General features: G+C 42.4%; 1 protein-coding gene across 2 annotated transcripts; it reads right to left on the bottom strand.

The window, feature by feature from the left end:
* Positions 1–1883: 1883 nt before the first annotated feature.
* Positions 1884–4667, bottom strand: ccdc43 (coiled-coil domain containing 43). Of its 2 annotated transcripts, none has more exons than XM_028987153.1 (5): positions 4474–4667; positions 3809–3899; positions 3576–3711; positions 3322–3380; positions 1884–2511 (listed from the first exon to the last, which is right to left on the bottom strand). In XM_028987153.1, exons 1-5 carry the CDS (start codon positions 4645–4647, stop codon positions 2324–2326), a joined length of 648 nt encoding a protein of 215 aa, XP_028842986.1. In that variant the 5' UTR covers positions 4648–4667; the 3' UTR covers positions 1884–2323. The 2 variants fall into 2 exon arrangements, with proteins under 2 accessions (XP_028842986.1, XP_028842988.1); XM_028987155.1 differs by having other exon boundaries at positions 3576–3708.
* Positions 4668–26723: the final 22056 nt, after the last annotated feature.

The following is a 26723-nucleotide window of genomic DNA, read 5'->3' as shown; positions in this document are numbered from 1 at the left end:
AACATGAGTGAATGATAACACTGGCCTTACCAGGGAGTGGAGAGTGTCCCGAGTGTCTCTTGAAGACCTTCATGCTGTGTGAAGTGAGTGTTGCTGGCCTGTAGTCTGATTGGGCACTGAGTCATGCCTTTGGTACAGAATTTTCTTGGTACTGAGGCTCAAGATCCTCAGTAGCAGTATTCTTGGTACTGAGGCTCAAGATCCTCAGTAGTATTCCTCACAGCTTGGCCCAGCGCCTCACTCTCTCCTCATGGATGGATGGGTTGTGGGTGTCAGAATCAACAGTAATACTGATGCTGACCTACAAGCACCCTTTGCCACAACAGACAGTGATTACTCTGGGTTCCACAGGGCTCAGTACTGGGCCCTTTTTTATCTTCATTGTACATGCTGCCACTTGGTCAGTTTATCCATAGACATGGGGTAAATTTTTATTTTTATGCAAACAACACCCAAGTGTACATCTCCGTCAAGCCGGATGAAGTTCAGCACCTCCTTAACCTAGAAAAATCGTCTGAAGGACACCAGAGACCGGATGACCCACAATTTCCTCAAGTTCAACATGGACCGAAGTGTTGGTGATCGGTCCCAAAGTAATATAGATTGAAATGCGCTGTTTTTTCAACTGATCCTAGTACAAGAATGTGGGTGTCTAAAAGTAGTTCACACACTCATAACATCTAGACTGGATTGCCATATTTCTATGCCATCATTTTTCATTGTATTTCAGTGTAATGCAGTGGTGACCAGAGGAGGATGGGTCTAGGTTCCTCTCAAGGTTTTCTTCCTGTTAGACAGAGTTTTTTCTTTGCCGCTGTAGCCTCTGGCCTCTCACTTGGGGCTTTGAGCACTGTTCTATTTGTTAGGTGCTGAACATTGACAATGTACACTGTAAAAAGCACCATATAAATAAAGATTGATATATTGATTTCTTTGGTTGTGAACTTAATAGTGACTTGCTAATCCAGTTCTAAAAAAAAAAAAGAGATATTTTTCTCATGGACTCATGGGCTTCACTGGGTTACATACTTGCTGCTGCGCTGTGAAACAGTATACTCCAGTAGTGTGCTGGTGCCTTATGAGGTACTTTTCTCCAAGTAGATGTGATGCAGCTGGCCGTGGCTCTGAGGGATCTGTGCGTGGTGACCAGGAAGTGCTGCTTGGCCCTGTGGTGCGCCCTGCAGGTGACCTTGCCCATGGAGAGCCAGCCCAGGGAGGAAGATGGCCCGGAGCAGCCCAGTTTGGACATGGCCAGGGCCAGTGGCCCCATATTCCAGTGACCACATGTAGGCCACAAATTTTTGTTATAGTACTGTAGGCTCAGTTTTGGGCATTAGAACTTAAGCATTCAATGGTATTTATGAAAAAAAAAGGTTTCATAGAGGAACAGCTAATAGAAAACTATCTCTTCCTCAAACTCCACCTTTGTCCCCAGAAACAGAACAATGCTTGATGCGATTAAATGAAAGACCACTTAGTCAGAGTGATGAGAGTTGTAAACTCACACATGGACAGGAAGTGAACAATGGATGGGTAGGCAAAAGGACACCAAGAGAGTAACCTGAGCAGTAATCGCTGGGCTCTGTGGACTCACACTCAATCATAGTCAAGGGAAATGTAAGACAATGATATCATTTACATATGCTGACCTTCTAGTTTTAATTTAGAAATCATTAAATGTTATTTAAAGTACTATTTATAACCTTCTCATTAATGACATGTGTTTTTACTTTGCCCTCCTGTTATGTTACTACTTTTAGAGTTTAATCACCAAGGGGAAAAAATTGTTGTTGTTCAAATGATCTCATATCAGAAATATTTTTTCCCGTTTTGAATGTCATGTAGTCAATACCCAGTAAAATCCAACAAATAAAGGCCAGAGAGCAGTTATTAAAATGGCTTTTTTATTTCTTTGAAAGTGTTAAAAACCCGTTTCTGGTACGAACCACCGTGTTTCATAGATCGGGAATCTTGCTTAACAGCCACCTCCAAACAAATGGTGAGGCCGGTCAGTAGGCAGAGGGACATCCCATCCCAGAGATGCTGGTAGGCAGTGTAGTGAGAGACTGGGACATTCTGGGCGAAGATTAGTAACAGGCTTATGTTTCCTGTCTTCTTCAGCCAATAAATGTGTCAAAACCCAGAGCAGCTTTCATAAGACAGAGACCTCAAGTATATTTGCAACAGATATTCCCAAAAAAGCACTAAGGGGATGAGTAATATTGGGAGTTGGGTCATAGAGAAGGCCTAGGGGTAGAGTTCTGTAGATGTATTTATTTTATTGTTGTTCTTTTAGGTCCAAGTATTTGTTCTTGTTCATTGTCTATCTTTTGCGTTCTCCTTTCTGTGTGCGTTTCTTCTCCTTGTCTCTCCTCTCCTGCTTGGCCAGTTTGTCTTTCTCTCGCTGCATTTTGTCCTGCTCCTTCTTCTTCTGAGAGTCCTCCTTGGCTTGATCCCGCTTCTGCCGCTGACGTGACAGAACATCCTCCACGTTTGTGTTCTTAAACAGGGCTGGGGTACGGATCAGGAAAAAGACGTAAATGTGGCCAAGAGCAGCATAAAAATACGATTTTATCAACAAGAATATGATACAATTTGAAAACACACAGTAATTATGTAAATGTTACTGTACTGTACCCCCTTTACTTGTATATTAAAACAGGGTGCATATTAAAGTAGGGTGGTCGTAGCCTAGTGGGTAACACACTCGCCTATGAACCTAGGTTCAAATCCCACGTCTCTGAGCAAGACACTAACGCCGATTTGCTCCAGGGGGACTGAAGTGAAGTGATTGTCACATGTGATACACAGCACAGCACACGGTGCACACAGTGAAATTCGTCCTCTGCGTTTAACCCATCACCGTGAGTGAGCAGTGGGCAGCCATGACAGGCGCCCGGGGAGCAGTGTGTGGGGACGGTGCTTTGCTCAGTGGCACCTCAGTGGTACCATGGCGGATTGGGATTCGAACCTGCAACCTTCTTATTTCCATTTCGGGACACATTGCAAGTCAAATATTTCTTTTTACTCCACTGCAAATTAAGAGTTATTACGTGATGACGTAACAGTTCCACTGTTTCTGATCTTTTGACCACCGGACACGTTTTTAGCTCCATTCTGACTATTTATTTGCTGAATGTGTTTGTGTGTGGAATTTCTAATTACCGTAAACAGAAAAGGCAAAATCTGACTGGGTAGGCTAATTAAAGGTTCTGATCCACAGTTTCTGCCCGTGCACTACAGGAGGACTTTTACAGGCTTAAAAATGTGGGTCTCTACTTTAACTCAAGTGTACATCAGGTCAGCCGATTGGAAGGATACAGTTCTCGCTGGGGACCACGGCCGCGCTCATCTGACTGTTGAGCTCGTCCTCGCCATCAGTGCTTTAAATGTTAAGTAAGCAACAGTGGAAAAGATGCTGCACCATAGCAAAAAGGTTTGGGTATAAACACCAATGGTATGGAATCCGGAATTGTGGAGTTATCCGGAAAGCATGTATATTATTAGAGAGGGGAAAAAAAGCAACAGCTTGCACAAGCAGCTGCATCTCGGACGCGCAGAGTGAAAAAGGATATTCTTCCTCATCTGTGACGTTGGCATACTGGGCCAGGAGGGCCTGTTTCCGTTCCCGCTCCTGGTCCGTCACCTCCTTCTGCTTCACCACCATTTGAGCTTGCTTCTCTATCAGGCTGGCGATGGCCTGAACCTCTGCTAAGGAGCACAGAGGATAAGTGAAGGGGGAATTTTTTTTCGTACATACAACCTGTAAAGTCCTAAAAAAAAAAAAAAAAAAAACGCCGGTCCGTACCCTCTGCCTTCTTAGGCGTGGCTGATTTTGAACAGTGCTCCGTCCACTGACCAATAATCTGCTTGCAAACATCTTCTAGGTGATCGTCTTCCTTTAAAACGAACAAAAAATATGCAACATATGCAAATTGTGCAACACCCTGCCTCTAATTTGGAATCTTCAGTTTTGTTATATATCGTAACGGGTCAGAAATAGAAAGTCGCATTCGAAACGTTGGCGTAATAAATGTAATAATAATAAAATCCGGTAAAAAAACAAACAAACTATACTGGTCGTTAACTCTATAACCGTATGAATTAAAGCACAACGCTAAATCTGGCAAAGCCAATGAAAGCTCTACACAGGCTAATAATAGATTCAAGATCATCTGGGGGTATGTCCAACATTAGCGTTTACCAAACATGGTCCGAAGTTTATCCTGACATTATTCGCGCTGCTTAACGTCAGAAATTCTCAGGCGATTATTATAAAATTCAATACAATCGTGTCGACTCGACGCCAATATGGGTCCCCGGTGCGGCTTTTAAAGTAGCCCTAACAAATTAAGACTACACGATGTTTGAACTGTAAGTGCGCGGTGTGCGTGGTAAAACTGGAGTCAGGTCGTTCCTGTTTGCATTTGTGTGCGCAGCGCGTCACCCTGGCCAGCACCGGCATGCACCCACCAGGAAGGCGGACAGGATGCCCTGCAGCGCGTCCCTCTTCTCTTCATCGGCCTCCTCCTCTTGAAGGACGCCCAGAATATAAGTTCCGTAAACGTCCTTGTCGATTTCCAGAGCGTCCAGCCGCTGGTTTAGCCAGTTTTCAAACTCACCGGCGACTTTTTCGGGCGCAGCCATCTTAGATACCCGGGTCCTGAGACAACATGTAGGTGTCCTCGGATATCGCCTGTATATGTTCGTAACTTCGTATTTTTTTAAACGAATAAGGGTGGATTCAAACTTATATTGGTAAAAGATGGCAATTGAAATGATTATCCACTGTGGTGTGTTCTGTTTCAGAACGCTACTCTTGTAACACCCGGTAGATGGCGACAAATGCCTATTTCTAATGGACGTCCAGATGATACTTCACAGAGAAAACGACGTCATTGTCACAAAAAGAAAGAAATAGCATAAAACAACAGAAAGCAACAACACAAGTAACATAATTTTGCATGATACGCTTTGGGGATGTCCTTTGGGGACATAAGGGCTAGTGAATGTGAATGAACCAGTCAAATAAGTTGATTTTCTCCTCAGAAAACACTTATTAATAAGTAATTATTGTCTGTCACCCACTGTCAATACCGCAAGGGAGTGTTTTTACCTTGCTGTATATTAAGGATGATGACTGCACAAAAACACAATATGAATATGAATAAAATCTCTTGGAGAGCCAGAACAGTTTTTTTTTTCAATTTACAATGTGCGTGAACCCGACCATTGCTAGTGCATGTATTACTTCATGGATGAAGGAAGGAACGCTGGTGGTAAGTAGACAAGTCGGTCCGAGCGAAGAGGGCGGGTGAGAGTGTATACCTACAGGCTGCGGCCCATGATGCCGCCGTCTGCAGGGTTGGCCCTCCTATTTTTGTCCGTGGATGGCGGATTAATGCAAAGTGACGCGGGCTGGAGGGGCGGTAAGTGGGTGAGGGTACAGGCAGACCTCTCTCGCCCCGGGGGGCCGAGTCTGCAGTGTCCACACTGCACAACGTCTCCTCCGGAATAGGGATGGACGTGACAGCGGTTGGCGGATCCAGCGGGCTTCTCGCTCAAGCAGTCGTCATCAGCAGCAACAATAACATTTTTCATTCTTAATCGGTCTTTGAGTCGAAGATTATCAGATTCTTGTGCAACTTGCACTTCAGTTTGTTTTTTTTTTCTCTTTTTTTCTTGTGTCGGGCCAATGACAATTCTGTTTTGATATTTTGACACTCTGAGATTGATGTAAGCTTTTCACTAGCTACCTGTAGCAATGTCATTTCAAAGGTCATTCACCTGTTTCACCCCAAGGCTGATTCCACCCTGCTTGTGGGCTATTTTGGACCACTAACAGGGAGTTCTCACTTCTAATAAGTCAAACCTTTAAAAAGGAAATAGCCTGTTGGAGCATCAGCGGAACAGGAGACTAATTAGATGAGAGAGTGAACATGACAGAAGAGCCTGAGGTGGACAAACGCACTCTCACACCCATCCACAGACATGCTCTCAGAATTTGACCACAATGACCGATTTCTGATTTCTTTTTTTTTTATTTAAATTGTTTTTAAATAAAGGGAAGAAAAAAGAAATCAGAAAACACCACACTTTCTATTATGGCATTGGGAGATTTGAATGGTCATATAGAATAATGCCTCTGCTGTGGTGCCTGCATTCATTGATTCTTTTCATGTCCAAATGTGGTGTTCTACAGATTATATGATTATTGATCATTATAAATAAACACATATGCATACAAATAACTTATAAAATATTAGTCAGCATTGGCAATCTTCAAATATGTCTCTTAGCCGAACAAGCGCTCAAATGTAATTTTCTTGGGATCTAGGTGTCTCATCTGTATTGCAGTTTTTAGCTGAAGTTGGGTTACAAAATGAATCTTGCACAGAATTTGTGGCCTGCTCCTAAACATAATCCAATAGTAAAAAAAATGTAAGTATGTATTTGTTCTTGTTTCTAGTGGTAATAATAGTAATAGTGGCAGCAATTCTTTTTTTCCCCCCATGGCTGAATGCCAAAATGCAATTTTTTTCCTTTCAAGGACGTCTTCCACTTGGTTACCAAATCTTGTTCACCTTCTGGGGCACTCTAGCTTGGCTTTAATGCGCCCTAGGATTAGCAAAGAGCCAGACTGTTGTTTCTTCATTTGCAATTTCTCCAATCCATTTCATAGCAGACTTTTAACTCCAGTTGAAGTGCCAGAGGCTGTTAGATGGCCTGTTTTAGGTGGATCCACAGCTGGACAGTTTCTTGGGTTTGTACGTAATGGGGTTCTTGGGGGACATTTCATGTCCTTCTCTGATGGGCGCTTTTCATGATCGCTGTCTCACATTTGCTTAGGTTCTGCAGCAGCTGACTGTGTGTAAGTGTGTGTGTGTGTGTGTGTGGCAAAGGGCAACGGGGGGAAGGGTGTAGAAGAAGAATGACAGCCAAGCCACAGCTGGCAGCAAGAGAGGACAGAAAGTTCACTGGAACTTTCCCTATCTCGCTGTGCGTGTTATTCCCCAGAGACGTGAAACTTCAAGAGAAAATAAAAGAAGGGAGGAGAACAGAAGAGACGTTGGATCTGTTTACCGAAAGATTAAAAAAAAAAAAAAAGATTAATGTGTAAAATCGGAGAGCAAGATAAAGAGAGAGAGGGCTTGCATCATAAATGCAAGAGCCCTTTCCAGGTCAGTGAACTCTGGTGACCTCCCAGAGAGGGGTGAAAACGCTCCTTGTGTCCATGATGGCCGTCTGCCGGCGTCGCCGTGCCAACTCCTGCAGTTACCGTGGAGAGCGAGCTTTGGCAGTGATGGAGGGGAGCAGCGAGCGGCGGCGACAGAGAGAACAGCAGAGGGCAAATATTTAACCCAGATCTTGCAGGACGGGAGCCAGGCGAGGCTGCCCAGTCAAGCTCAGGGACGTGACTCTGGCCTGGGATGAGCACCCTAACCCCCCTGCCTCTTCCCCCTGAAGCTTTTCCCTTGGTATTCGGTGTCACGGATCTCATCTCAGAGCTAATATCTCAAGCACAACACAGATGGGATATTAAATTGGAGAGCTGGATTGTTATTGGGGAAAGAATGGAAGCACTGTGGGGCGAAAGATGCAGGGAAGGTGGGAAGGAGAACGTGCTGGAGGGGGTTGAGGGGACTCGGGAGCACCAGGGGGTGGATGATGCTCAGTTTCCTGGCTGTGTTACCGCGTGTGTCTTTGTTCTGTTGGATAAACAGCGCGCATGTCCTACAGATGCTGTTGCTGATGTCAGTTCCAGCCAGTCCACCCCTCTGGGGTTCAAGAAGCATGTCATTCATTAGGCTCCATTTATGCAGTAAATTTTCTAATTAGGACCACTGTGCCACAGCCTTGCCCAGGGAGAGCACTGCTTAAAGCACAAGTGGGTTTTCAAAAATACAGCATGGCGAAGACAAATGGAGTCTTGTAACAGGAAAGCAATTTGATTCATTCAGGGCTGCATCAGTGATGAGAGGCTTGCAGAGGAGTTGTTTTTCCTCCCACTTTGTTATTGTACTTTCATATGCATAAGTCAATTGCAATCAAGGAAGCACTCAATTAGACAATTTATTTCAAAATGAGAAGACAAAAAGGCAAACATGGAATATAAATCAAGAAAAAGCAAACAGTATAAAGAGAACACATAGTTGCACCATTGTACAATTGGCTTAATCTCATGTTGATGTTGGTCTTTTACTTTTCATTGTGTTTTTCTTTACATTGCATTTTGTGGCATTTACCAGCCACCCGTACCCAGAGCGACTTACAATCACTTGTTAGAGGGAGAGTCCCCTGGAGACACTCAGGGTTAAATGTCTTGCTCAAGGACAAAATGGCCCTGAGGTTTGAACCTGTGTCTGTGATCTTCTGGTTCATAGCCTCTCTACTCCGTCTATCGCCCTCTGCTGTAGATTGTATTGTATTGTACTGTGCGGCTTGAGAGACACCAACATTTGGAACCAATTTGCTAGCATACATGGCCAACAGACCGGATTCTGGTTCGGAGTGCGTAACCCACTGGGCTACTGCCACCCTTTCATCCATTTCTGGATGAAGAAAAAATACTTTCACTCCTGGTTAAAACTGTTAGAATGGATGCTCAAAGCCAACTGTTCTCAGTTTGACAAACTGCATCTTAAAGAATTCTAATCATCATATCACAATAACTGATTACAGTCTAAAGCTATATTCTATTTGCTCTGATTAATTCAGGATTAATTTTAATGGTTCCCCTCAGGGGACTGTCAGGTACCGTTCTAATATCCTCGCAGTCATTAGGACCTCACACTCCGGTGGAGATGGATCAGGATCGGACAGCATGTCTGTTGTGACTGGTTAATTTGAAATGTGAGAAGTGCCATGTGGAGTCACCAGGGTATTTATAGTATCTGTGGAACAGACACAATGCGAGGAGGGAGAACAACTATGGGCAGCCAACCATTTACATCATTTATCAGACGCCCTTATCCAGATCAACTTACAGTCAGTAGTTACATGGACAGTCCCCCTAGAGACACTCAGGGTTAGGTGTCTTGTTCAGGGGCACAATGGTAGTAAGTGGGGTTTTAACCTGTGATGTTGTGGTCTTCAGGTTTGTAGACAGGTGTGTTACTAGGCTAATACCACCAATACCAATTTATGTAAAACTACTACATGTTGGAGAAATTTTTTTTTAACTGCATTGCTGCAATATTTAAGACCATTTAGACCATTTTTGCGGTAGACTATGCTATTTTGTATGGAGCCCAGGAGGGGTTATGTTAGTGAATATTTTATTGCATTCCTTGCAATAGCTTTTTTATTTCCAAAAAATTCTTAAACCATTATTATTAATATTAAAGAAAAGCCACAAATCCTAAATGGCTTGGAAGGAACTTGCCATGACCATCAGTGTTGATTTGAAATGTGTGGCTGTTTTTTTTTTCTTGTTTTTTTGTTTGTGCCTTCGCTTGGTTAAATTAATAATTCCATTAAATGAACAAATGATTAAATGATTGTTTATGAATTATTCCTCACAGGTCAGAGCAGTCCAAGGCAAGTCTAAAGTGAAGTCACAAGTCATTGTTTGCACGACTTAAGTCGAGTTCAAGTTTCAGACACGAGTCCCCATCTCTGGTGAGTGTGCTTGACAGCTAGGACATTTACGCCATTTATCAGACGCCCTTATCTGATAAGGCTACTACCACTAGTTCTGAGCTAGGAGGTGAGGTTTAGTTCCTAAATCATTTGTTTATTCCCTTTTTCTTTTGTCATTCTCCCGTTTTCTTTGTTCAGAACTCCAGCTTCATCACTCTCAACTTCTGTTCTCTTTTAGCCTATTCTCTATTAAAGAGACAAATCAACACACACAAACACTAACACACAAACATACCCACACACATTGTCTCCTTCTCCTAGTCAGCCCGGCTCTAATTAGTCAAAATTAAGACAAATGTTTGGCCCTCACTTGATCAATGAACATTGAGCAGATTGCTTTGCTCAGCCTCCCGACACCCGAGGGCTCCAGCACCACACCATTAACACCCGCCCCCCTACCACATCTTTATAACATGAATCTGTAACATTGTTCACATCACTTCTTCCTTTTGTCCACTGTGCTAACATTAATGGCTTTTTGGTAAAGTGCTATGTAAGTTCCAATGTGGAGAACGCTTGTGGAACCTGATCCATGCGTCAATCGGCCTATAATAAATGTTCCTCTTGTGCTGCTAAAGGCTCTTTGACTCGAGGGTCAACCCTGCACCTACCCTACCCTCCATCAGGACCCTGCCACTAACATAGACTATACTCAGAATTGAGTTGATATTATAATCTTTGCCTACCTAACTAACACATGTGGCTATAAGGCTTTATTTTACTAGAAGTCTATTGATTTTCAGGTTAGCCAAGACACATGAGGCTGGTGTATACGCATACACAGATAAACACAATTTCAGACATGAAAACGGCACTGGTGAACTCTATCAATACACAGAAGTCAAAGGTTAACAGGGTGGGAATGGCAGGATCAGGCTGATCATTTGTCTGAATTCCTACCAGACATGAAAACATCTTCTGCATCATTTAAAACACATATAATAAAATAGTCCAGCAGCTCAGAGTGAATACCAATTTTTTCAGTAGAACTAAAACCAGAGAAGTATAATGCTTCATTACTGTTATGTTCATAAATGTCATCAGTGCAACTGGTGAAACAATCTCACAACTGAACACTGTTGATTGTAAATGTTAGATCATTGGTGGATGCAGACAAAGCTACTTTCATCATTTATGGCATGACTAATACTGACAACAGCACTCCAGACCATCATGTCATGATAAATATGTCTGATATAAGGATGTAGTCAAAGGACCAGAACTTGTATGCTTATTCAAGGCTTTGTGATTTGCTATATAGAGCTCACCACATACTGTACATTAAACATCTGAATTGAAAAATGTATATATGTGTATTGAAGACAACACAGTTCCAGCCCAGTTCCCTTGGCTGTCTTATTATATTAATGACATTAATAATGATTACCACTAATAGACAGTAACTGAAAATGTTGGTTCATGGTGATAGGATTCTGGGAATTTCAAAATGAAAACCTCAAAATGAAAGTGTGTCAATCATTCCTACCTGCATTTCATCACTTTCACTCTCTCCCAGCCCCCGAGGTTACACAGAAAAAGGAACGCTGAGCCTTAAAAAAAAACTTTTTGTTGTTACTATATTCTGGAAAAAAGGACCACATGAGATTACTATGGCAAGATCTGTGAAGGTGTTTAAAAAGAAATGAAACGCGTTGCTCTTTACTTACTACCAAGGCTTTTCCTCACATGGCTGTGATAACTCATGTCCTTTCTTCTGAATTTCGTTTACATGGTATTGCTATTACTATTAATGTTGTAGCTGTTTAAATTTACATGTTGCATGTTAAAGTACTCATGAAAAGTGCCTCACAAATTTTATAGTAGTGCATCTGGTTTTGTAAAATGAATTTAAAATGAAAAAAAGTTTAGTACAAAAAGTTAAAGCCTCTACCAAGAATCGACCTTGCAGCTGAACAACCATCTTAGAATTTGGTTGATTGTATGTAATAGTGTAGATACTGGATTTACAGGTGGGAGGAATAATAAACATAAAACAAAAAAAAAAATTCTTAATCTGTAATAAATAAAAGGGTGAGAAAAAGAGGGGATGAAAGAATAATTGACAGCCGTACAGGAAGATCATTCTGTATTAAAAAACTGACATCAATCTGTAAAGTGATGATTTTTTTAAAGATTCTCCATTTCTTGTACTCAGGTTTGCAACTCTCAGTTCAACATTATGCTGTGTTTTATTATATGTGGTGTCAGTGTATGTGTGTGCTGATGTGGAATAACATACCACACTGTGCAGCAAACCAGTTTATCACTTCCACCTGTGGTCATGGTGTCCAGACCAGCTTTGGAAGTGCACCCGGCGTGCGGGTGTGGCCGTGGGCAAAATGTGGTATGGTCTGTGTGGGGATCAGGTAGGATCTGTGGATCAACCTGTTTCACGGCCACACAGACTCGGCCACGTTCAAATGCGCAGAGCATGGCCTTGCTCGAAACGGCCCTGTCATGCCTTAGTTCATTTGCCACAGTCCAGATGAAGCGGCGCTATCGGCGTCACCCTGCAACACGCCATGGCCGCGGTGACCGGCGGCTCGGAGCGAGAGCTCATGCTATGTGTCCACGAAATCACGGGCCTGGGTGGAGAAATCCAGAGAACAGGCAGCAGCTGAGAGGATGTGACCTCCTCCGGCGCTTTGAGCGCTGACTCTCAACCAAGCAAAACAGCACCACCTGCTCCATACCTCTGGGCTTTGGTCCTGTTTTCTAGCCTGGTGCCACATTGCTGAAAGTGAGAGAGAGAGAGAGAGAGGGCGAGGAGGACAAAGAAGAACGTGGTGATCAATAACGAGTGCTGGTACGACCTATGGTCTTTGACTCCATGTAAGGATATTACAAAAAAATGCTGTGCTGTGTGCTTAAATGGCGTCTGCTGGGTTACAGGAATCAGCGTTGCCATATCCTAAATGTTCGTACCAGCATCTTAAAATTATTTGCACAAAACAGGCTGGACCACCAATGTCTGCATTGATTGGCTGATTTATACGCACTTGATAAGACTGCGCATAAACAAGCCAAGAACGTCTGCACAGCCAGATGAAAGATTTGTACTTTGTTGTGCTACTGGAATAATTAAAGTGGTGACATTATTGTACATTATGGGATTTTTGGAATTATTGATCATTCATCGTAAAGAGGGTAAAATTATTGTACATATACATTAGTTATCGTATGTCTGGCAACACTGGAAAGAATCTCATATATAATAATTCCTTGTGATAGTGAGTGGTACGCCATATATTTAATAGAATTTTTTCAGTCACAAATTTATAATAGTGAATATATAGGTAAAATAATATAAAGGTAAAAATTTGAATTAAATATGAACTAATTTAACAGCGCCACAACTGTTTAAATGTAAACAGTTTATTTAAATAAATAGTCAACAAAGTTTTATAAATGAGACACCAGGTGACACACAAGTCCATAAAAACTACAGCCAGAGAAGTACTCAGACTGGTCAAAAAATGTCCAAATCATTGTTTCACTATATATTCACCATATTCACTACACGTTAAGTGAAACGTTTTCCATTGTTTCAAATTATTACAGTATCAACACTCATCAACCATTAAAGGATTCACTGTACAGAAATGTCCAACTTCTAAAAAGTTTCTTTATTTACACATGGAGCATGTGGTCAGGACCGAAGGGTTACAGATTTGAGTTAAATTATGAAAACAAATGACCCCTTTCTTCAAATTCGATTTTTTGAGAGACACTAGAATCTCATCTGCATATTGTACAGACAATAATGCCCATGATGAAGGAGGTAACAGCAATTGTTTGTATCACTGGGAGGAAAAGGGAAGGCAGCAGCTATATAAGGACATATGCAGTCTCTGCACTCCTCCTCTTTTCATCCCCCTTTCCTATTGTTTTATCGACATTGGTACGGCGGGATGTCCCCCGATGCCGCGGAATTGCCCATATTTACAATCCCCCCGTCCTGCTCTGCACTGCTGCTCATTCTGCTCGTCCTCCCTTTCCCTAATGAGTCTCGGGAGAGGGTGCTGCTGCTGGTGCGGGGGCAAAGGAGAAAGGGACAGGACTGCCATTCCCAAAAAAAAAATGTAGGCGTTTGGAGTGGAATTAAGCAAAAGTATTGACTGCAATGCATAATCAGCACTTCAGCGTTCTCCTCTTTCCCTGTTCTTCGCGTCTCTTTGTTGAAAACCACCTGTTCCTGTCCCCCCATGTCTCCCCAGTCTTGATCCACTTGGTGCGATCTGGTTCTTCGGCCCCTCGCTTGCTCCCCGCTCTGATAAATGAGGTAAGCCGCGCGCCGCCGCGCTGCGTTCGTCCGTGTCTGCAGTGTCAGCCACTCCGGGCCCGCATAATCATGTGTTGTTTCAAGAGGAATCACGACTTGCTGTACAAACAAGGCTCGAGAAATATCCCCCACGGCTGGCTGTGCACAACTCGTGATTGGGGGTGGTGGAGGAGTGTGTGTGTGTGTGTGTGTGTGTGTGTTGTGTAGACTGTACCCTTCGCAGTGACGTGATGGATTTGACAGCCGTGTTCTGTGTAAGTCTAACAGAGGGTAGGTCTCTGAGTGTCACTGAGAGAATGATTAAAAAAGCCCAGTTATTATTACACTGCTGCACTGTGGGTAATTTATCCCTGATTGCCCGCTGAACCGTTCTCATCCATCTTCCTCGTCACCTTCGTCTTCGCTTTTTTAATCGGCAGTCATCCCTTCAACTCGGAGATTAATCTAATCTGTGTGTGTATGTAGCACTTTGACATTGACATCTTCCTCGCACAAGATAGATTTAAACTCTCATTTTTTTTTTCCGTTTCTTCTCTTTAGCTTTCTAGAGTCTATGAAGGCCAGTGTTGGTTCTTGCACATTGAATGTACATGCTTATCACATTTGTTGGACTCGTTGCTGTTTTCCTCACAATATTGGAAATAGATTTTCCGCGTATCCAACACCCTTAGAGTGGATTTAACACCATTTTTTCATGCCGTGCCAAGTTGGAGCTTAGCAATTGCTGAGACATCGTATCGCTTTGTGAAAGTGTCTACCTGAAGGGCCCTGTTTTATTTATGACTGCCAAACGTATTCGGTAGTGGATGGTTGGTGGATGGTTGGTGGATGTCAGGTTTCAGGAAAATTGGACATGCAGTCTCAGAGAATTGAAGAATAGATATTGCATTATATTATGTTATATTTAACATAATATAATATTTAAACAATAAGAAAAGCGGAAAAAGAATCAAAAACGTCTCTGAAACCAAAACATAGAATAATTGTCTGCATCACTTCTTGCAGGTGGCAGGTATGCACCTGAGATTTGTGTAGCCCGACCTCTAAAAATCTGCATTTACAGTGACATCCATTTCATCATGGGTCGGGAGGAGACAGACGGGACTCAACTTTTTGACCTGTAGGGGGGTCAAAAGTTGAGTTTTGACTAAAAGTGCATAATCTTGCAAACACAAGAAATTACTCAAGTAATATGCAACTATATTACTGAAATGACACCGTGATGCTTTCAGGATAAGTGATTTGATTGGGTCTTTCCTAAGGACTTTCCTGACTGCAAAATCAAAACCAAATTATTTTGTTTGTTAGATCACTTCCAAAAGTACCTCCGTTCTTTCTTTCAGTAAAATAGCCAGTGGGTAGAACAAACTGGTGGCCAGACAACGAGGCAATCTACTATAGATTTGTTCTCTGGTTACCATGGAGCTGCGAGCCATTTTTCTCCATCAGATGTAAAGTGAGGTGGTTGCCAAGGTGTTCAGACAACCTGCGTTTCTCTGCGTTGTGTTGTGAAATGTCTTGTCCGTTGGTGTCTTTGTGAGTGTGTGACATGTCTGTGTAAACCTGTAGGTGGAGGAAAGGGGCAATTGATTATATCAGTCAGGTATTAATTATATCTGTTTAACTATGAATGTTTCTTTTCACTCTGTCTTTCTCAATGTCTCTCGCCCCACTGTCTCTAGTTGTATTTTCATGAACATGCTGACTGACCTTAACAGTCAGATAAAAGATCAGACCAAACCCAACAGGACAGATTAGCTGGAAGCATAAGAATAGAACCAACCAACCAATATCGTTGTTTTTTCTGTTCAGATTTTCCATCTGCGGAGGTTGAGGTCCAGGGGTGCTAAATTACTGCTGTGTCTTGTGGGATAGCTTACTCAATACCTTGGAGGCCATTTTTGCTCTCTGTCACATTCTCAGATGTGACAGCCACCTCCTGGCCATGCAGCCCCGGAACTCATCTCCAGCTCTGCCTCTCTCTCACTCTCTGTCCCCTCCTCTGTCGCTCCGGCTGCTCAAACTGGGCCGTTAGCACCAAACGCCTGTGACACTGGCAGGCGAGTGGGCATGATGTGCGTTTACAGAGGATAGCTGGCAGATAAATATTAATTTCCGTGTTGTTCTCTAACCTGCTGTGGTTAGGGGCTGTACACAGAGAATATTAAACTGCATAATATTCTATGGAGGTGTGTGGGAGGCATGCCTAAACACCATGGCTTTTGGTTTGGATGCATACCTTTAAATGCACACAGGTCACAACACCAGTTAAAACATTCAGATTAGGAACAGAAGATAGTACAAAGGAATAAAGAGTGAATTAATTAGTTTTGCTGCAGGGCGTATGTCTTTTTTGCTGTAACCTTTGTAGGTGAAAGCAAAAGCATAGAAGAATCCAATGGATGTTTCCCCATCAAAGGCACTGACATATTTAACCTTCCAAATAACAGATCATATGTTGGGTGTCTGTACCAAACCTGAACCATTCCTGAATCCCCTCTTGTGCACTCGGAATCATTGTGAACAGACCAGACGCAGAATGCATTATGCATCTGGTGCAGATCAGGCATCGACCCATGTAGTCCGCAGGCTAAGAGCTAACTAGCTCTTACAACCAGGACCCAATGGATACGTAACAAGTAATGAAGAGTGAAACATGGTGGAAATCCAGACACTTTAAGGTTAACAAAAGCTTTGTGATGAATAGTTATATAATTACCAAACAGATTGACACCTAAAAGGGAGGAGGTGCAAACGCTTGACCTCTTTAGAATGAATATCTTTCAATAACTGAACATAAAGACATAAACATAAAGAGAACGAGGCAGCATAACCACCAACTGAACAAAATAATGCAGGACAAGGGAGTGAGGGAGAAAAGTGAGAGTTCTCATCACCCGAGCATCAGATGGGCACGATTAGAACCCTTGTGTGGCCAGGAATGCCTTGGCGTCACACAGATAAAGTAGATGAAATGCTCATATAAATACAGTAGCTATTTACAGTATGTTATTTAATTCTGTAAGTATTTTAAAAAAAGGGCTGTCAACTGATAAAAAATACCAGAACAATCTCACATTTTGCACCAAATGAATCAAAATCACAATTAATCACAATTAATTCTTAATATCTACTCCAATTGTGTTAATTCACATTTAACTTGTTTAATATTCATGAATTAATTTAATTGATCGATGTGTTGATTTTGACAGCCACAATTTAAAGTATTAAAAGTATTAAAGTATGCTTGAAGAAAATCTATTTTAAGCACATGTTCACACATTAGTAGACTGGTTCTTATGGTGTCTTTGGCAAGGACAAATGCAGCATCCATTTGTAAAATACAGACAAAACAGCTGGACTGGGTGAGGGGCTTGTGCTCTTGCTCATTTAGCCTCTCGGGATAAGCAAAGTTTTAATTAATCAAAGAGTGAAGTGACCATCCCCTTTAAATTAAAGTTTAATATTAAAGTCCTTAGTAGGTCAGTCTCACAATGATTTAGGAGACACATCCTTCATATATGCCTCTGTGTGTGTATGTGTTTTGGGGTCTGTGTGTGTACGTGTGTATATTTGACAATCCCCATCATTCACTGGCTTCTCAGAGTCATCCATCTCCCCCCTCTGCAGGTGCTGTCACTCTGAATGGTGACCCCTGTGGCCCTTGACCCTCATCACTCTGCAGAGGGCAAGATGTAACAACAAGGTGTGCCCGGGCACCTTTATCATCTAATCCACCAGGTTCTAGTGTATTTCTGAGGGCTGTACATGATACTTGGCTTAATCCTCTTTGGTTGAAAGTCAGTGATGAGCCTCTCAGGTTTGAATTGAGTTCTTATTCCTATGTTTATTCAGAGGCTATAATGCCATTGATGCAAGAACATTGCATAAAAAGGTAGCCATCTTTTACAATCAAACCTTTCGGGTTTCTCCATGCACACAAAGTTACGAAAAACATGTCCCTCATCCAGAAGCACATCTGTAAAGCCAAGCAGCAGAAAGTCAGTTTTAGACAAGCCGTTTTTTTTTTTTTTTTTTGTCAGGGACCCAAGAGGGGGGGGAGTCAAATCAAGGCCTCCACTGGCAAAAAAAAAAAAAAACGTAGGGGAGATGGAAGAGAGATCAGTTCCTTCACATCACACAGCGTTGTCGATGGGCTGTCAACAGGAGCTCCCTACTGGTGCTCAGACTAACTTCAAGCGCTCGCGCTCTTACTTATTCATCCCGCTTGGTGTCTGCACACCTACATATGTCCGCATACTTCCTGCCGAAAAGTGGTCATTTTGTCAACGGCGTCTGTCCTGCCGTCCCCTTGTGAGGCCTGTGCATGTGTAAATGTACATTAACAAGGTGACCTCATCAAGGACATATATCTTTTTTAATTAAAATTTGATTTGTGGGACAGCAGGTTGGGTCTCCAGTGTTGCCGAGGCCCAGTTTCAGCTTGACCCGAATGGCTGTGTTAAATCCCACAGAAAATCCCACCGGGCTGCCGACACCAACTTGGAGGGAATTGGAGCTGAAATATTCACATATCCAAAAGCGACCCAGACCAGATTAGATCTCAGTGCAGTAATCAGGAAAAAAAAAATATATAAATTAAATTAAATATATAAAATCCTCATGCTGCCACGACCTTTACTTACTTAGAGCTAAAAAGCAAATGATGGTGCAGATGTGATGGATTTGTCTCATCCATCTTGAAACTGAAACCTGCATCGGTCAGGCTGATATACAACGAGTGATTTCTTCATCTTCCTTCCAACTGATGGAAGCCCCTTTGTTTGGTCGGAGATTTATTACGCGCTGTGGTTTTTATGAACGTCTTAATTCATGCTCGGTTTTTAGCGTGCGCGCCTCTACCTTCTCCATCTCTCCTGAAGCTCCACTTCTCTTCCACTTCCTCTCACAGACTAACCTTTAGTCCTCCATCTTTAATTTCCTCTGCAGTCTCTCCGACTCTGTGTGCTCATCTCCCGGCCGCCTCCTTTCATGCATCAGAAGAGTTTGACGTTTTGACAGGGACGGTCCCAGGAACTGCCAGCCCGCCCCCCCCGATTCCCTGCCCCAGTCTCAGCTCGCTCATTCAACTGTTATCTGCCCCATTTCGGGCCTTTTCCATGGCAACCATCAGCACCGCTTCTCCGGTGGAAGGAGGATGCTGCTGCCAAAGAAAAGTTCCGTTTCACCTTGTAGTCGTTGTTGGATGTATATCGCTCGATGGCGTCCAATGCACCGGCAAGTTTGGTGGGGTTTTTTCGCCTCCAGAAGAGATCGGCAGGCCTTGTGTGTCATCATGGCACTGCGAGGGGCGCGATGTGTGGGAGAGGTCCTCCCGCAGGACGCGTTTTCCACTCTCTACAAAATGAAAGGGTGGGAGAGGAGTCTGAGCTCCTGCTCATCCTCCCGTCATGTCTGAAAGGACCCTCGGTGGAGCTAACCCACATTTATTTTTATTTTTTTTAAATAAAAAAACGCTGAAAAATCTAATGTCACAAAAACACTGTAAATAAACACTCAATGGTCACATGACCTGATATAAACACACCTGCACACACGCGTATCTTAACCTGTGCGTACTCACACGTCCTTAATTCCTTCATGCTCCTCCAGTCTTTCTTCCACACATTGGGGAAAGTTTCTCTCTCTCTGACTGTCTGTCTCGATCGTGTTCCTTTTACTTTTTTTTATTCTTCCGGATTACCCAAGTCCCCTCATGGCGTGAAAGCCGGTCACAATCAGGGAGACGGAGCATGACGCCTCCTCCATTTGTGCCATCTATTAAACAAGCTTGGAGACTGTGGAGGCAGCTCAAGCATTTTGGGGAAGACAGGAGAAGGCTGAGTGTTTGAGAGGAAGACAGACAGAGAAGGAGACAGGGAGGGAGGATGAGGTGTGAGACAAAAAGAGCCAAGTGACTTTTTAAAAGTTTCTCTCTTTGGGCTCTAGTTCCTTTGTTTAAGTGAAAATGACTGAAAGCTTTTATGGGGGGTAAGGGAGTGGGACTAAGGGACAGCAGGAAGCAACAAAGATGGTGTGGATCTGAGAGGACGAGATGAAAAAAAAAAAAAAAAAAAACAGAGAGATCAGGGCAGGACATGTCCTCATTCTGATAAAAAAAACTCTTTGACTCATGGATTGAGCATTGGTCCCTGCTGGCAGATTAATCTCTGTTTAATGGGACGACTTCTTCAGATCAAGCAGAGATCCAACTCAGCACGTCCGGTGTCTCAAACCCCTCTGGTGCTGTTTGTGTGGACTCTGTAACATTATCTGCTGTAACATTATGGCCTCACACTTAATAATACATTTTCCTTTTAATCCTGTATATAGTGAGATGATGTCATCATGGATCAGATTAATTTTTCCAGAACATCCCACAGGTACTGAATTAGATTAAGATCTAAAGAGTTTAGAAGGCAACTCATCAAACACTTCTAGAGCCATTAGGGTGCATGACCTTGGAGAAGGGCACTGGCCTTGGAGAATCCTGTTTCCATGAAGGTTGAACCTGAAAGTGAAGTGATTGTCATTGTGAAACACTGAAACACAGCACACGATAACACAGTGAAATGTGTCCTCTGCTTTTAACCATCACCCTTGGTGAGCAGTAGGCAGCCATGACAGGTGCAGTGTGTGGGGACAGCGCTATGCCCAGTGGCACCTCAATGGCACCTCGGTGGTTCGGGATTCCAACAGGCAACCTAGTTCTGTTCACGGGGCCACTTCCTTAACCGCTAGGCCACCACTGCCCCGTTAGGTGGAAAATGTAGGTGAAAGTGAAGTAATTTTCATTGTAAAACACTGCATCACAGCACATGGTCACACAGCGAAATGTGTCCTCTGCATTTAACCTTAGTGAGCAGTGGGCAGCAATGAAAGGCGCCCGGGGAGCAGTGTGTGGGGACGTTAACCTTGATCAAGGGGACCTCGTTGGTTCCTTGGTGGTTTGGTATTCGTCCTTAGCAGCTAGGCCACCACTGCTTGTGTTTTTCTGCGTGTATAGCATCATATTTACATTGTTACTGTAATGGAATGAGCTTGAGTCATTGACAACAGTGAATATCTGTGTGTGTCTCGGCACACCATTTCCTATTTATGTAACTTTGTGTCTACGCATATATGCATCACTACGCATGCAGTGGGTTATGTGCTAGGGCAGAACTACCGGTCACCTGGCTGCTAGGTCTTTGACCTACTGTCGATTTGTTATTGCATGAGGTGCTAATGGAAATGTAATAGATCTATAATCTCATCTTGCTGTTTATGGCCATCTATGTGCCATTTTCTGTGACAATATCATTTTTTCTACATTTTGATGAAAATCAAAAAAACTAAACTCATATTCAGCTACTTTTCAAATACGTGCTACAGATATTAGTGGCCTCTAATGGACATGCTTCTTAATCTAGAAGATGTAACTACTTCTAATATTATCAGATCAGGTTGGATCTCTATACTTGCATACTATGTAATGCAAAATGTTAATTTTCTGAGGATGTGCACGACCAGATCCATGAAGAAGATGGTGGATAAGCAGGGCAGCCGTCAAAGCAAGTATATTTCATGCCAAGCTTAATACTAACAACTGCATTAATAGATTATGGCCTATAAGCCTGCCACTATAAGCACTATAGTGGCAGTGTTGCTCATTATTGTGTTCATTCAGCTGTCTGGGGCTGTGGTACTGCGCGTGTGTGTGTATCCATTGGGATCTCCTGACATTTCTGTCCCTAATCTAGCCCTGATGTGTGTGTGTGTGTGGGGGTGGTTGCATATTTTAGACCTGCTCTACTTATGTGCACACAGAGTCCCCACAAGGTTTGCAAATGCAGAAAACACCTTAGTTGTGGGAACAAGTGTGCATGTGTGCGGATGTATGTGTTTGTGCGATTGGTCGGCCAGCTGGCTGGTGAGCCTGGCAGGCTTTTGGGCCTTGCGGGTCGAGTTGAAGGGGAGGGATCAGTGGCAGAGGGAGCCGGATCCTTTTTTTGTTTTTTTTGCTCTGGGGCAGGCTGGGGCTGAGCTGAGCCCCCCAGCCATGTGTGAGGTGAGGTGGGGGAGACAGAGGCTGCTGCCCTGGAACCCTGGAGCCGGAGAACGCAGTTATCCAGTGACACTTGGCAGGACTGCCGTGGCAAACTTACTCAAGCTGTTCTGTACCAGGGGCCATGCTACCCCTCAACCTTCTGGTGTTCTGGAACTCTCTTTCTCTCTCTCTCTCCACTGCTCTCTTCTTCTTTTTCCTTCATTTCAGATATTCTCCCACTCTTTTGTAATGATGCAATGAGGATAAATGGCAATCAATACTGATAACTGACTTCCAAAAGACAATGTAGACACATGTATACATTAATGTTTTATGTTGTATATTAAAATTAAGATATTTAATATGGTATTATGTGATTAAAACATTTCTTTATTCCTCATTTCGTACAATAATATGAATATGACTCACATCCTCACTGTCGATTTTTCTGACATGCCTGGTGTACCCTGATTATGTGAGATATGACTAATTCACTTACACAGGAAAGACCCTGATGTTATGCTTGGTCATAAAAAAAACACATACAAATTTTAAGAAACTTCTGATAAAGAGATAGATTGGTGCTCATATAAAATTCATTTTAAAGGTGAAACTTCTGTAGAACAATTCAACATTGAAACAAAAATCTATTGTTTAGCGCTACAAGTTGTGTTTAATTATAATCAAGATTCATTCATAATTAAAAGCTAATTGAATTATTACTACATGAGGACACTAACTACAATTGAAACATATAGGGCATTATTTTTAAATTGGCACTAGGTACTGCACAAAGTTAATCATGGGGCTTGTTTGCTAGTGTAAAGTCAAGGGTGTTCCCAGCATTCACACAAATAAAGAGATAATTATTTTCTGGCCCCTCCCATTTAAAAAACTATTTGTTAAAGGTTATGTTTTGGGTGACCGAAATACTTGCACACCAACAAAAGGGCAGTTAGTTTTTCTTCTTCAGTATAAAGATAACTGCCAAGAGGTCTCTTCTTATTTTATCTATTTATTTATGTAAATCCTGTGAACACCTTTGACACAACACTAACAAACAAGCATCCCACTGGAGCCTAAAATAGTGCATACAGTCTTATTACTATTAAATATGGTCATTCACTACTATGGTTTTAAGAAAACTAAGAATTGGTTAATAAAAAAATTGGTTAGTAATGAAAATGTGTGACTGTAATACAAAATTAACTTTAGCAGCGTGATATTATAATAAAGACCAGCAGATATGGTAGATACAGGCTATCATTGCATTTTATGCCTTTTGAGGCCGGATCTCTCTCTTTCTGTTTCTCCCCAGTGGGCTGTTGTCATGGCGTCAGGAGGGACTGTGTGGGATGTGTTGTGACAGAGTTCAGACTGCAGAATCGGAGTTCTCCGTCTCTTCCCTCTATCTCTCCTTCGCTCACCGACAGATGGCCTGGGAAGCAGCCGCAATGTCTGAAGCTGTGACTTCAAGTGTTTGACAGAAGTGGCAGGTGCTTGACCCCTCACTCGCTCCCACCGACGGCCCCCTTTCTCCCCAAATCACCCCCACGCCACAATCTGCTTTTCATTTACCTTACTTCTCTTTTTCCTTTTATTCAATCACTCTACCTCACCTCTTTCTGATTTTCAGACTTCAGACTTCATTCAATATACTAACTACAAATATTAAACCTTAGGCCTTATCAGGGCTCTTTTTTGTAAACTCAAAATCAATAGAAATCGAACGAGAATTGCTGGTGTCTTCCTCCTGTAAGTCGCTTTGGATAAAAGCGTAGGCAAAATAAAGTAAAGTAAAAGTAAAGTAAAGTAAACTGAGCCCAAACTCTCCCAATACACAAACGAGTTGCAACTAGGAAATTAGCATGCACATACATGTAATTAAGTGGAACATCAATGACTTTTGTTGAGGAAAGCGCAGCCCTTCCACTTCCCTGAGCTTTACTTGAAACCCAGCAAGTACCTATACGGGGAGTTACTATAAAATGCTTTACATGGACGGGTGACGGATGATGGCGAACACACACCTGTCATAGCGACTTTACTAAATAATTTCAAGCCTTGTGACAGGTGTAGACTACTCCAGAAGGGTTGAGGTATTTCAGATTTTTCACTGAAAAGTAATTTATTTACCTCTATTTTACCGTCATAATGTTGTGTGGGAAATAGGAACCAACATTTTCTTAAGCAAAACAAATGTTGGCCAGACACTAAACACAGACACAAGATGAGTGCTTTATTTATGCAAAGTACTTTATTTAACAATGGATCAACAACCAAAGCCAAAAACAAAGGTGTAGACATCTGGCCGTATGTAGAGTGGGTACGGAAAGTATTCCGTTTTAACTCTTTTTTTTTTATATTGCAGCCATTTGCTAAAATCTTTTAAGTTCGTTTTTCCCTCATTAATGTACACACAGCACCCCATATTGACAGAAAAACACATAATTTTTGCAGATTTATTAGATAGACCTGTTACCTTACAAAATATCACATTTAGCTGAGACTTGCCCTCAATAGAGAGCCATGTAACACAGTCTTTACCTTTGGAATGCACCACACTTTGATTGCTGCACTTCTGGACTACTACGAGCATTCATTTATCTATTGCAAATCCATATATATTTATAATTGGAAGATGGTTTCAACACAGCACGGGTCAGGTCATACGTGGAAAGGTCCAATCAGTTCAGAACTAAGTTCAGCGCAAAGCTGGTTACAGTCCAGATGAGACACTGAAGGAGGGGCATTATAGCCTAGAGAGAACACAGCACACCTGTCAACAAGAACAAGAAGAGGATGTCCTTGGAGGAAGGTGTGGTGAGGAGCCCAGCCAGACTATCACACCACAACTTGTTTAATTGTTTATCTGCAATAGCAAGCACCATTGCTACATATTAAACTGTTGTATTTTTATTACTAGCTTGCAGTTAGCTACATTTACATTTAAGGCATTTGGCAGACGCCCTTATCCAGAGCGACTTACAACTCATCGTAAGAGCGGTGTAGCTGATAGGGCTGTATCGGTGCAAGCAATGTGCTCCCAGGAAAAAGCTCTCAGCGAGGTATGAAGAGAAGAGGAACAGAAAATGGAGGAAAACTGGCCTTTCTGTCGAGCTCTAAGGCCCACCCAGCTGAGCACACGATGTTCTGGATCCTGACTGAGATGTCATTGTGCTCACAGGGAGCTGAATAAAACATCCCAATTGTCTCTGGATAGATTCCTCTACTTTCTCTATTGAAGTCTTTTTTTATTTTCAGAATTTTCATTTGTCTTTTTGTAATTTTTGCATGTCATGCTGTATTGTCTGATATACATATGTTCAAGGTTTCTGCATTGTTTATATTTGTGTGTGTGGGTGTGTATGTGTGTGGGCTCACATCTCCTTCATTCCCAGGCCTGTTGAAGCTGGCAACGGTGAGCTTTAGCTGGGAAGGGAGAGAGGAGTGCTGGGATATTTTATTAATGCCCCGCCATTAATATTCCAACGCTGAGGGACGGCTACAGTGTTACTCCTCCTGCAGAATTATGAATAACTCAACACCTCCACGGCAACCAGCCTCACTCATGAATATTCATAACTCCAATGCTGGGACAGTTCCCTATACCTGCTCTAACGCATGTTTGTCTGAATGTGCACACACACTCACACACTAAAAATTCATCAGACAACAAATGAAAATCAGTATATACATAGCTGTCCTTAATCAATTTCAATGAACAGATTTAAATCTAGCTCCAACCTTAAACAATTTACAAATTCTAAAATTTATGGTAACATAAGCATTAAACAATATGTGGATTGCATATTTTTACAAAAAAGTAGATCAAGCATTAAATCAAACGCTGTCATGTTATGAGATTATGAGTTCATATAAATCAAGGAAGTAGTCAATTTAATTTAACTATCCATTATTTTATTAAATCGTTGACACGTAATTGAATTGTCTAGACCATAAGGGGTTAAAATAAAACACAGATTTAAGTTGCTGAATCATTCATCCTGAAATTACCAACACTGTCGTCTGTCTTCGGCAGTCAATATTAAGTCAATCAGGAGTTATTATTTAGGTCTTCTGTGCGATTATTGATTTAGACATTTTTTTCGCAGTCACTGACTCATTGATTTATTGACTGATTGACTGGAGGAAGTGGTTCACTCTGTTCCTTACTTTTCCCCATCCTGTAGACATTCTGTACTCTACATCTCTCTGCATTGGACCAGTCGCTTAAACGCATGTTCAGGCAGGCATGTTATCCAAAGCCGATCCCAGCTTGGGTCCCACAGATGGGTCTGAAGTAAGCTCATCGGTCTCAACACTTAATCTATTCCTTTCTATTCCTAGTCAATCTATTCCTTTTACATTGTTTTACAGTATGTGTACATATGTACAGAGTGAATACACACACACACACACACACACACACATACACATTGCACAATACATTATGGTGTATGTGTGGTCATCTGCAGGCACTTTGTTGTTGAGTCTGACAGCGGTTGGAAGGAAAGACCTTTGGAATCTCTCCGTCACACATCTTGGGCCACTGAAGGAGCTGCATGGGATGGGAGATGTTATCCAACAGGGATGACAGCTTAGCTACCATTCTCATGCCCCAGTAGACTGCACCATAAAAGATGGCTGAGGCCAGCACGGAGTCATAAAAGGTCTTCAAGAGTGGGCCCAAAGGACCTGAGCCTCTGCAGCAGATACAATGCGCTCTGTCCGGTCCTGTAGATATCATTTGAGTTGTGAGTCCAGTCC

The sequence above is a fragment of the Denticeps clupeoides genome, chromosome 7, assembly GCF_900700375.1.
Source record: "Denticeps clupeoides chromosome 7, fDenClu1.1, whole genome shotgun sequence".
Classification (NCBI taxonomy): domain Eukaryota; kingdom Metazoa; phylum Chordata; class Actinopteri; order Clupeiformes; family Denticipitidae; genus Denticeps; species Denticeps clupeoides.
The sequence above is the reverse complement of the archived record's forward strand: the minus strand, read 5'-3'. Positions and strand labels throughout refer to the sequence as shown.

Bases quoted from the DNA above. Each gene is read 5' to 3' on its own strand.
- ccdc43 (XM_028987153.1), bottom strand. From the start codon at position 4,647: ATGGCTGCGCCCGAAAAAGTCGCCGGTGAGTTTGAAAACTGGCTAAAC. The intron at 3,900-4,473 runs GTGGGTGCATGC...TTCGTTTTAAAG, and splicing joins GCATCCTGTCCGCCTTCCTG to GAAGACGATCACCTAGAAGA. The intron at 2,512-3,321 runs GTATCCTTCCAA...TCCGTACCCCAG, and splicing joins CGTGGTCCCCAGCGAGAACT to CCCTGTTTAAGAACACAAAC.